The sequence below is a fragment of the Lepidochelys kempii genome, chromosome 7, assembly GCF_965140265.1.
Source record: "Lepidochelys kempii isolate rLepKem1 chromosome 7, rLepKem1.hap2, whole genome shotgun sequence".
Classification (NCBI taxonomy): Eukaryota; Metazoa; Chordata; order Testudines; family Cheloniidae; genus Lepidochelys; species Lepidochelys kempii.
The window spans coordinates 104,985,882-104,996,676 of NC_133262.1; the positions used below are offsets into that span (position 1 = coordinate 104,985,882).

At 41.4% G+C, this 10,795-nt stretch overlaps 1 protein-coding gene across 2 annotated transcripts in view; it reads right to left on the minus strand.

Annotated features, from left to right (window-relative positions):
• Positions 1-1,244: 1,244 nt before the first annotated feature.
• LHPP (phospholysine phosphohistidine inorganic pyrophosphate phosphatase) overlaps positions 1,245-10,795 on the minus strand; it is a 165,323-nt gene continuing 155,772 nt past the window's right edge. For both annotated transcript variants that reach the window (XM_073354120.1, XM_073354119.1), the window contains one exon: positions 1,245-1,612. In XM_073354120.1, coding sequence (XP_073210221.1) covers positions 1,516-1,612 — 97 coding nt within the window. In that variant the 3' untranslated portion in view covers positions 1,245-1,515. The remainder of the gene's footprint in view (positions 1,613-10,795) is intronic.

Here is a 10,795-nt window from a genome sequence, read left to right on the forward strand (position 1 = left end):
AGCACAGAGATTGTAATTGAGGTTGTCCCTTATACAGACCATGCAATGAGGAGTGATGTCTCCTTCCCTTTTCCCCACTCTATTCACAGACACAGTCTGATCTCTTTCTATAGCACACACCTTTTCCTGTTGTTACTTTATGAAGCATTTTTCTCCTCTGTAACCACAAGGGTTTTTGATGTGAGAGTTCATTTTACCTAGGCATTAATTTTTTGGACCGAATTCAGCCCTGGTGTAGCTTCTGTGAAGTCCATGGCACTGCACCCAGGGGTGACTTCGGCCCCATGTGTTTAGGTGGTATGTATCAGGGTCTAATCCCACAAGGTTCTGGGTGCTCTAATCTCCCACTGGCCTCAACAAGAGCTGAGGGTGCTCAGCACCTTGCAGGACTAGTCCTAGCATATTCACAAGATTTAATTTGCTTCAATGATTAGTAAAGGCTGAAAACCACAAGGGCAAAATATAAAGCAGTTAATGTAGGCAGCAGCGTGCTATTTAATTCACAGATGATTTCACTGCCCTCTTCCTGTTACAAGTAAGATTTCCAAGCAATAGCAATGCAGGGCAAAGTTATTACTTGGCTTTTTAAATCTGGGAACTGAACACCAGATCATTAAGCCTGGCATCCAGCAGCCATAAAATAACATCTAAGTATCGGAGGCTATTTTTAGCAGTTGAAGACTAAAACAATGTGACGAGATGATGACAGTTCAAATGTGGGACACCCATGCGAAGCAGGACTTAAGTGGCCCCTAGACCTTGTACTTTGACTTCAGTTGGAGTGGAGTTGGGCCAGTGCTGCGCGTTTCTGAAAATCTCACCGATAGCAGGCCCCGACTGCTGCCCTGAGCAGCTTCAAAGCCCCCCACACACTAGGCTGAGAAATCTCGAACAAGATGCTACTCGGAGCAGATGGTTACACCCAGCCAGGAGGAAATCAAGGATGTCATTACAAGATGAGGGGGTTCCCCCAAAACTTCACCTTGGGACTGGTGTGCGCACGCATCTTACACACAAAGTTCTGCACTCATCTACAAAAAGGGGCAGCCTCGAGCCTGACCTATGCTGCCTGGGGATTCCCCACATGCTGGGGCAACCCGCTGCTCCCTGGGTAGGGACAGAGTCTGGCCCAAGTGGCGCAACACCCACTCATGTCAGCTAATTTTATCTGTTCTTCCTCCTGCATGGCTACCTGGCACTCAAGGGAATGGGCGGGTGCTAGAAAACCAGACGATTCACGGAAGTCATAAGCACCTGTTAGGTTTAATGTTTTTATCATTAAGGCATTTCATTTTAGTACCTAGAAATGAGACGCTTTGAAAATCAGGCAGTTAACAACAAACTATTAGCATTACTGGTTGCCTATGGTTACTTGCATATGTGTAGAAATTAGGTGAAGAGAGGGAAATGAATTAAACGGGGGAAGAGGTAGCCTGGTGTGTGAGCTGTATGCTAAGCTTCAGATGTCAAGTCCAACTTCTTTGTGCCTTTAAATCAGTATCTTCTACAGCACGATCACTTGTGCAGCTGTTTCACAATAATGTCCACTGCTTCTGCGAGGTTGTTCACGTATCCATCTGCCTTCACTTCCGGGTGCTGCTCATCGCAAGCCCTGCAGAGGAGACAGTAGGGTGACACTGGTAAAAGTGGGAGTGGATGTTCCATAAACAGGTACATAAAAACGAATGATGGTTTCTCAGAAATACATGAAGAGAAGGGCAGATGTTTAGTTTTTGTTCCATTGCAACTATCCATTAATCTGGGAAGTACTCCCATGAAACCTTTATAATATTACCACTGGCACACATCAGGTTTGGGATATTTGTTGGATGACACTTGTCTATCATTAGAACTACAGTAGAACATAGTCATTTCTCCGATAAATGCCAAACCCGCTTAATTGTGATAATTAGCAAGGATGCCTCTCAGCGACTCTAGACCCAGATAATGGCACAGCCTGTCAATCTAAATGTCATATCTAATGTAGAGGTGGGCGAAATTTTTCTACCAAAACTTTTTTCGGCGAAAAATGCAGCTTCAGCAACACCAAATTATTTTGCAATTTTGTGCTAAATTCACCAAATCGTTTTGATTGAAAAAACCCTAAAAACCCCCCCTAACCTCTGCATAATATCAAAACATGTTTGCTTTATCATTTTTGAAACAAAACATTTAGATTTTTCTATTTCAAATGATATTTTGTTTCCAAATTTCCTTTCATTTTTTTTTTAAATTAAAAATGTAAGAAAAGCTTGAAAATGAAATGAAACCTTCTATTTCACCCAAAAGATTTGTTTTACTTTTTGATTCACTGAACATTTTGAAAAAAAGAAAACTGTTTGCAGCTTGACCGGAAACCATTTTAATTTTTTGATTTGTTAGAATTGCCAGCAAACTGAAAAATCTGTTATTTGCGTAGCTCTAGTCTCAGGGCGTCTGCAAGCCTTTTCATTGCACCAGAAAGTGTGAGCTGATGTTCCTTCTCACATGCTTCCCAGTATGCAGCTATTAGTTTTCTTTAGTGTCCTTCCATTACGGCGCATAAATAAGTCAATCTCATCCTAGTTTACTTCTGAATATGTTTTATTGTTGTTACTAGAATTATGTGTATTATGGTAGGGCCTACAGGCCCCAACCAAAATAAGGCTTCATTGCGCTAGGCACTGTACAAACAGTGGGAGATAGTCCATGCCCTGAAGAACTTACATTCTAAACAGACAAAGGATGGAGAGAAAACACTACGGCACAGAGAGGTGGAATCACTCCCCCTAAGGTCACAGAATTCTTCCTCTGAGGAGAAATGCCAAACTGTCCCCACTCACTTTCTCTTTATTGTGGCTGGGAGGTAGATCTTTCCCTATGCTTCCACTATCATCTGCATTAGCTCCACTCCCTCTCTGCACCTAATTAATCTCATGAGATGCTCTTCAAATCCCATGAGAAAGCCCCATCTCTCTTCTCTGGCTGAAGATGACACCAAGTCCTCACGCTAATAACAAATAGCAATAATAATGGGCTCTTACATAGAAAGTTTTCAAGCCGCAGCTCTCAAAGCAATTTACAAAGGATCAGTATCATCACCCCCATTTTACAGATGGGGAAACAGAGTCACCGAGAGGCAAAGTGACTTGCCCAAGGTGAGCCACTAGGCCAGTGGCGGAGCCAGGGACAAATTTAACTGATCCTATGTTCTAACTCTGACAGTTTCCCCAAGCTCTATCATTTTTCCTGAAGTTTGGCTTTCATATTCTTTTTTCCCTCTCTTTCCCACCATCTCTACAGATCTTACCTGTGTGTTATATTATATCCTACAAATCTTCCATGAATGTGCATAGACAGATGATTTGGCTGGGGAACATTCTGTGATACCTTGTATGGATGGCGGTCTATATAATTAACTAATTAGCCAAAATGAATGCATTGTATCTTACATAGCATTTTATCTATATCAGCAAGAGCTTTTAGAAGAGTTTGAGCATCCATGTTTCATTGCAGGCCTCTGATTTTATAAAGTTTATGAGCATTTCAGTTTACTACTACAGATCAGAATTCATTCTTGGCCTGGAAAAATAAGTGGGCTCTATGTAGTTTCAGTTGATGGGGGACTAAGGGTTTAACCTGAGGGACTGTGTCAACTTTATACCTGTTGGGCTGAGTTGTGAATCAGAAAATACATGGATTTTATTCTTAATGGCTTCCCTCTTGAAAGAGACGAGAGCCCAGTTATCCAGCTCCCTTCCCTCTCAGTGGCCTATTTTCTTCTGTAAAGGGCAAGACTATTTAGTGAGGGTTATTGTATTAATGGGGGAAGATGCATTTCCCATCGGATGTGTGGTAGCCATGGAGATTCTTATTATTTATGAAGTGAAGAATTTGGTGGGTACTTGTCAGTACAAGTCCCAAATTATTTTTCAGTTTTTGAACTAGAGCTCCCTGGAGTGCTTTCCTTGCTGTTCATTTTTCAGAAGTTCTCAGAGTTTCTGAATACATGAATTCCTTACAAAGGAGCTGGGAATAGCCTCTTTCAGTAGCCCATGCTGGCTGAGATTTCATTTGTCAGAAAGTTACAAAGGCCAACATACAGCTAGGGGAAAAATATTACTTTGCTATTTGGTTTTGTTTGTGAGATCGACAAAGCAACCTGCAAAACAAAGGAAATGGCCGCAGGAAGCAGACTGTACTTTGGTATCAACTTTAACAGAAATATCTTATCTAAAATGTAGAAGATTAGTTCATGACTCAGTGCTTTGGTCTTCTAGTTCTGCTTTGTTACATTGTCATGGTGCAATAATAATAGTGATGATGATGGCAGTTTCATTTATTAGGATTTCCTCACCCAAATAAGCATTTCCTCAGCTCACACATGGGACAGCAGCTTATAATATACAATGGAATAAAATAGGCAAAATCCAAAAAATATGAAACCAGTAAAAATTAAATAAAGTCTTCAGTTCTGTGCCGCTATCCATACTCACCCACTAACTTCAATGGGAGTTTTGCCCAAGGAAAGATATGTCTATCTTTGTTTCACTTCATATGATACAAGTAGATACCTCTTTCCGAACCAGAATTCAAACTGTACAGAAAGTTCATTTGCATCCTGAGTAGATATCCTGAGTGTAAAAAACAAGACCTCTTTCCATTTTACACATTAAAATATGCTCCTTTTCTCACTTTCACAGAAAAAAAAAATACCAGTATACAAGAACTGTTCAGAAAAAGAAAAACTTTTACAGGAATTTTCAAGTAAACTGCATTCTCTGAGCTACCAAAAAAAAAAAAAAAAAAAAATGAAATGCTTATCTGAACTAACACTCCAGTGATCTCTCTGTAACATAAGGTTCTGTAAACTTGAGTGATCAAGGTAATGCTGTGTGTGTGTGTGTGTGTTGGAGGAGGGCAAGCTAGGTTTACAGCCTGAATACTGTAATACTAATTGCAAATATGCTATTGTTTGGGGTTAACCAATTTAAAGATGTCCCTGGTGTACAAATACATTGCAGTACCACCAAAGATGACTGAAAATCAGTCTATAGGTGACTTCTCCAATTCTGAAGAACTTTCAAGGCGAGGCTGGGTGCCTCAGACAGCTAAAGCTACCCATTGTAAGTCTCATATTATTAGCAGTGCTAGAAAACCACTAATGGGCTGTTTGCTAGGAAGTGGTTGAAATAGGCTAACAATACTCTAAAATTATTGCATCTCTTTACAAAAACTGCGCAAACGGGTTCTGAATTTAATTACGGCTAAGTCATTATGTTGGTCAAACATTTATTATTTTGTAAAAGCTAATTATATTCAGCAAACAATAGAATATGTACAAGTTATTAGACAATGTGCTCAAGATGCAGTTGTGTTTCTGACACAAGCAGCAAGCGGTTGAGAAGGTCAGACTGTTTTTACTTGGTCAGTCTAGCTCTCAGATGACAGGGTTTGCTTTCAACACTCTAGTCCCAGGTAATATATTTATTTTTGTATATCTATCCAAGTAACGTGTGGACACATTACATAGATTAACAGATTGCCAGAATGAGAGAGTTGCACAGCTGCGGACCTTCCACTACACAGTGTGATTTCACATGTGCTGATTTGTTTGAGGAAAACTTTTTAGGGGTGGAAAAATTAACAAGAGGCATGATTTAATACCAGGTGACTGTCAGTGCCTATGATGGACTCTGAAAGCAATGTCTGGAAAAGGTGTGAGCGAGGACAACATACTCTGGAGCACTGCAAGCTTTCCCAGACAGCTCTGCTAATGTACCCCCTGCCCTCCGTCCACATCTGCAGCACCCTTCCCATTTATTGCAGCCTGCCCATTTCTGTTCTGTTTTGCAGACAAATAGCTGACAGGACTAAAATGATCTATTTGTTACCCATTCTGGATGTGAACTCAACATGGCAATTGGCTTTCTATATAATGCAAACTTTGGTTAGGAGAGATCTTTGCAATTTGTTACTTGCACTGTATAAAATAAAACACAGATAGATGGACACGTAACCCTTATTCAGGAGAAATTCCCATTGAAGTCATTGGGACATAAGTAGGTGCTTGAAGTTAAGCATGTCAACAGATAGTGATCAATGGCTCCATGTCTAGTTGGCAGCCGGTATCAAGTGGAGTGCCCCAAGGGTTGGTTCTCGAGCCGGTTTTGTTCAATATCTTCATTAATGATCTGGAGGATGGCGTGGATTGCACCCTCAGCAAGTTTGCAGAGGACACTAAACTGGGAGGAGAGGTAGATATGCTGGAGGGTATGGATAGGATACAGAGGGACCTAGACGAATTAGAGGATTGGGCCAAAAGAAATCTGATGAGGTTCAACAAGGACAAGTGCAGAGTCCTGCACTTAGGACGGAAGAACCCCATGCATTGCTGCAGACTAGGGACCAAATGGCTCGGCAGCAGTTCTGCAGAAAAGGACCTAGGAGTTACAGTGGACGAGAAGCTGGATATGAGTCAACAGTGTGCTGTTGTTGCCAAGAAGGCCAATGGCATTTCGGGATGTATAAGTAGGGGCATTGCCAGCAGATCAAGGGACGTGATCATTCCCCTCTATTCGACATTGGTGAGGCCTCATCTGGAGTACTGTGTCCAGTTTTGGGCCCACACTACAAGAAGGATGTGGAAAAATTGGAAAAAGTCCAGTGAAGGGCAACAAAAATTATTAGGGGGCTGGAGCACATGACTTATGAGGAGAGGCTGAGGGAACTGGGATTGTTTAGTCTGCGGAAGAGAAGAATGAGGGGGGATTTGATAGTTGCTTTCAACTACAGAGGGGGTTCCAAAGAGGATGGCTCTAGACTGTTCTCAGTGGTAGCAGATGACAGAACAAGGAGTAATGGTCTCAAGTTGCAGTGGGGGAGGTTTAGGTTGGATATTAGGAAAAACTTTTTCACTAGGAGGGTGGTGAAACACTGGAATGTGTTACCTAGGCAGGTGGTGGAATCTCTTTCCTTAGAAGTTTTTAAGGTCAGGCTTGACAAAGCTCTGGCTGGGATGATTTAGTTGGGGATTGGTCCTGCTGTTTTGAGCAGGCGGTTGGACTAGATAACCTCCTGAAGTCCCTTCCAACCCTGATATTCTATGATTCTATGTGCTTATGTGCTTTGCTGTGTTTGTACGGCACCTAGCACAACAGGGTCCAGCTCTGTGACTAGGGCTCCTCAATACAAGTAATAAATGATAACAAATACTAATAAGAGCAACAACAGGTTCGGAGGGTTTATTTAATTTCAACTGGTTTAACATTTTGCTTGTTTTGTTTCATTGTACTTTTGAAGTTGCTGCATGGTGACCTTCGTTATGTGAGGGGAAACTAACAAATAAAATAGTTCTTTATATTTTTATTATTGCACCGTGACTCCCTTGTGAAGCAGAACAAGGAATCTTGAGCAAACAGTCCAGCTCTATCTATCCCCTCCTGCTAACTGTAAAATAGAAAATTTCTATTACTGTTGACACCAACACACAAGCTGGCCATTTGCTCCAGCTTGCAGGCTGCCTTGTAGATCTCAAAACCCAACCATACCGTAACGTTTTTTCCTGAGTTTAATATTGGCCATTGTAGTTTTCTGTCCCAATGGAATATTAAACAATAGCACTAAAAAGCTAATGACAAGGGTTACATTTTCAAAAGTGTGCAAGTGATTTAGGAGCCCAAGTTCTATTTTCAAAAGTGATGTAGGCAGAGCTAGATTTACAAAAGTATGTAGGTGCCAAGAGAAGCAGATAGGCACCAAGTGGAATGTACAAAAGCACCTATGTGAATTAGATGCCTAACTCCCATGGAGTTTCAATGGGAGTTACATGCTGAACCTGCTCAGGCACTTCTGAAAATCCCACTAGGAGCTATCTGCCTCTGCAGGTGCCTAGATCCCTTTCAAAATCTAGCCCTTAAGAGCTTACATCTCACTGACTACCTACATCTTTAGCTACTTAAATACCTTTGAAATGTGGCCCTAAGTCACTTTGCAAGTGAATTAAACTAAATCAAATTAAGGCCACTTCCATTCTGAATAAGAGAATTCACACAGGGTTTAATGTGGTTTAACTAATCCACTTTAAAAGTTAATGTGGATTACTTTTCTGAGTGTTCCCATGTAGACAAGCCCCAAGTGGCTGGGACAAGGACTGAATCAGTACCGAGAGTGAACTACCCTCTGAGCTGTACAGATTGTCTTGCCCAGGTTGGGGTTGTGTAGTGTACCTATTAAGGCTGAACAAAGAAGCTCTTTCTCCAGGACTATCAATCTGTCATACTTCATGAGGCAGTGAACATTGCCACAGGTTCTCTGCCCATTGTCCCCACTGGCTCCTTCCTACTTCACCTTTGTCCCTGCCCCATCCTCCCCATTTTCTTTTCTGCTTTTAGTAAAGACAATGTTGTAATGCAATGCAGCCAGTTCTACAATAAACTAACTGAAGATTTATTGGCTAAGAAACAGAATGAGAGTTAATGAGAGGTTACAGCAGGAAAAATATATGTACAAGTGAGTCACAGTCTGTAATTCCAAATGATAGCAAAGATGTAGTAATCTGCCAGTTTCCTAAAAGTCTCTCAGGGCTACCCAGAATAACTCTGGGGATCTCTGTCTTCTCATGCAGTCATTTTGCCTTGTTAGAATCCAAACAGTCCAGAGATCAAGGATCTTTCTTTGAATCCATATTTATAATATCTTCATACAGAAAGTAAGCTGGCAGTGTCTCTACACATGTGGGCTTTTCCTTTGGTGGGAGTGAGGAATGTACTTTGAGTCTCTGACCTCAGGTCATCACCACAATGCATAGCTGTGGTGAGTGAAGTTATCCAGGTATTATTTGCACATTAGTATGTAATGTGCTTTGGGATTCTCTGAAATGAATACAGCTATATACACATGAGATATTATACATTTAAGAGGATGTTTTGGGGGGCAGGATAATAGACTATTCATATGCAATGGACACTTTCAGTGTAACTACTTCCCCCACCCCCTAAAATGATTCTTGTCCATTATTACTTTAGGATCTGCTAATTTGTACCTTTGTATGTGTGGTTCCAGGTGGGTGTCTGGTTTTGCTGGGGGTGAACCACTAAACACATAATCATAAGGAACCGTTTATCAGAAAGGACCCCAAGTCTTAGAATGTATGTTACCCAGAAAGTTCTTATTAGATCATGTAGGCAGTTTGAGACATTGATAGCAAAACCCCTGTATAAGTACAAGTGGGTTACTTCACACTGAAGACATGGTGATCATACAACTCTGCACTAGAGAAACTAGCAAGCTGGTTGGAATGTCTTTTTTCAGTACTTTGCTTGTATTATTCTTTAACAAACACATGGAGAACAAAATGGGAACAGCTGAAGCACTATATGGATAAAATATAAAAGGCTTAACACATGACAGTGTAAACTGAGACAGTTGACATGGATTGCCATGGCCACAGGGATGAAAATAGCAAGATTATTCAGATCAACCTCAACTAGACCATCAGAAACTTGACTTCAGAGAATAGGAGCAGATGGTAACCAACTAACACATGACTGACACGATGGATTAAAATTAGCTTCTTGCACAATTCCTTAAAAATAGGGGTGTGAAGGAAAACAGCGTGCAGGGCCAAAGAAAGGTACAGATGTTAATTTGAACAAGACAAATGATCTTGCATTCCAGTGTACAATGCTGAAGTAATTTGGCAAATCTAATCTGTAACAATACGTGTCCCCCTGTTGTTGACCTTTTTGCAATACTGCATCCTGTAAGAGAGCTAAACTCATTCCACACAACCTCCTTGTGTTTATACAGGGGAATCTTCTTGTGTCACAGCACAGTTCCCACTTACTCGCTAATTAAATAGGATACACTCCCCCCACATAAAATTAAATTAAAAAGTCTAAAACCATTTCTCTTGGCAATGTGTTCTTCGAGGACTCTTACTGAACCTGTAAACGGCATCAGACACAGTTTAACAGGATTTTCTTTATTAGCAATATAAACAGATACTGTTAACCTTTGCTAGTCTGTTTAGACAGAGGCAATAATTTTACTGAGTGCTACAAGAGAAACTCTTTTTTTAGTCCAACATGGGTAATTTAATTAGTTCAGCACTGCAAATCCAAATAAATCACTACGACTGACAGCACGTTGATGCATCGTTAGTAAATGTCTGTACAGTATGTTTCCCTGACATTATAATTTGAGATGAACCAGAACCAAAACCACAGAGCTGAGCACCCAACTTTGAAGAGGTTTGGATCTCACTCTGAGCTTTGTAGCTTACCATTATCTCTGTAATGGGCTGGGACCAAAACTCCAAATCTAAGCATTTCTGAGCTTTGGGGAACTACAAAATCAGATCTGTGCAATGATCAAACCCCAGGTCAGGACCGGCTCTAGGCACCAGCAAAGCAAGCACGTGCATGGGGCGGCACAATCCCAGGGGCGGCAGTCTGGTCATCCTTTTTTTTTTTTTTTTTGGCTTGGGCAGTTGCGCTCTTGGAGCTTGGGGAGGCAAAAAACCTAGAGCCAGCCCTGCCCCAGGTTCAGAATTCCCTTTGAAGAGAGGAAGGATGGCCTGGCGGCTGAAGCACTAGACTGGGACTCAGGAGAGCTGGATTCAGTTCCTTACTGTGCCACAAAATTGCTAAGTGACCTTGGGCAAGTCAGTGAATCTCCCAATGCCTCAGTTTGCCATCCTTTCCCTGTTTTGTCTAGTCTGACTGTAACCTTGTTGGGACAGGGAACTGCCTCTTATTCTATAATTGCACAGTGCCTACCACAATGGGATTTCAACTTTAAGTGGCGCCCCTAG